Genomic DNA, 347 nt, shown 5'->3' on the forward strand with positions numbered 1-347 from the left:
CAGCTTGGTGAGGATGGGCTGGGCCCCGCTGACCGCCGCCGCCGTCAGTGTCTTCACCCCCTTTTCGGCCGCATCGCAGACGGACTTGACGTAGGGGTGGCTCTCCTTGGTGGAGGTGTACGCCGTGGAGACCATGCCATAGGCAGAGCTCACCAGGGGCAGGTTGGCCACCCGCGTCCCGATGTTCTAAGGGCAGAAAGGGGTCAGGGGGTGATGGACCCCCAAATCTCAGGGGATGGGGAGCACTGCATGCCCCCAACCCCCCCAAGGATGGCTTCAGGGTCCTCTTAGGCCTCTCCAAGGCCACCCACGGGGAGATAACGCAGAGCCCTGTTCTCAAGCAGGGC

The 347-nt window shown here is 64.6% G+C and overlaps 1 protein-coding gene across 1 annotated transcript in view; it reads right to left on the bottom strand.

Moving 5' to 3' along the window:
* Positions 1-347, bottom strand: part of LOC104124409 (perilipin-3-like) — an 8,572-nt gene that overhangs the window by 6,720 nt on the left and 1,505 nt on the right. The window contains exon 2 of the mRNA XM_009636748.2: positions 3-186. Coding sequence (XP_009635043.1) covers positions 3-186 — 184 coding nt within the window. The remainder of the gene's footprint in view (positions 1-2; positions 187-347) is intronic.

This window comes from Egretta garzetta, unplaced genomic scaffold, assembly GCF_000687185.1.
Source record: "Egretta garzetta isolate BGI_Z169 unplaced genomic scaffold, ASM68718v1 scaffold4, whole genome shotgun sequence".
Taxonomy (NCBI): domain Eukaryota; kingdom Metazoa; phylum Chordata; class Aves; order Pelecaniformes; family Ardeidae; genus Egretta; species Egretta garzetta.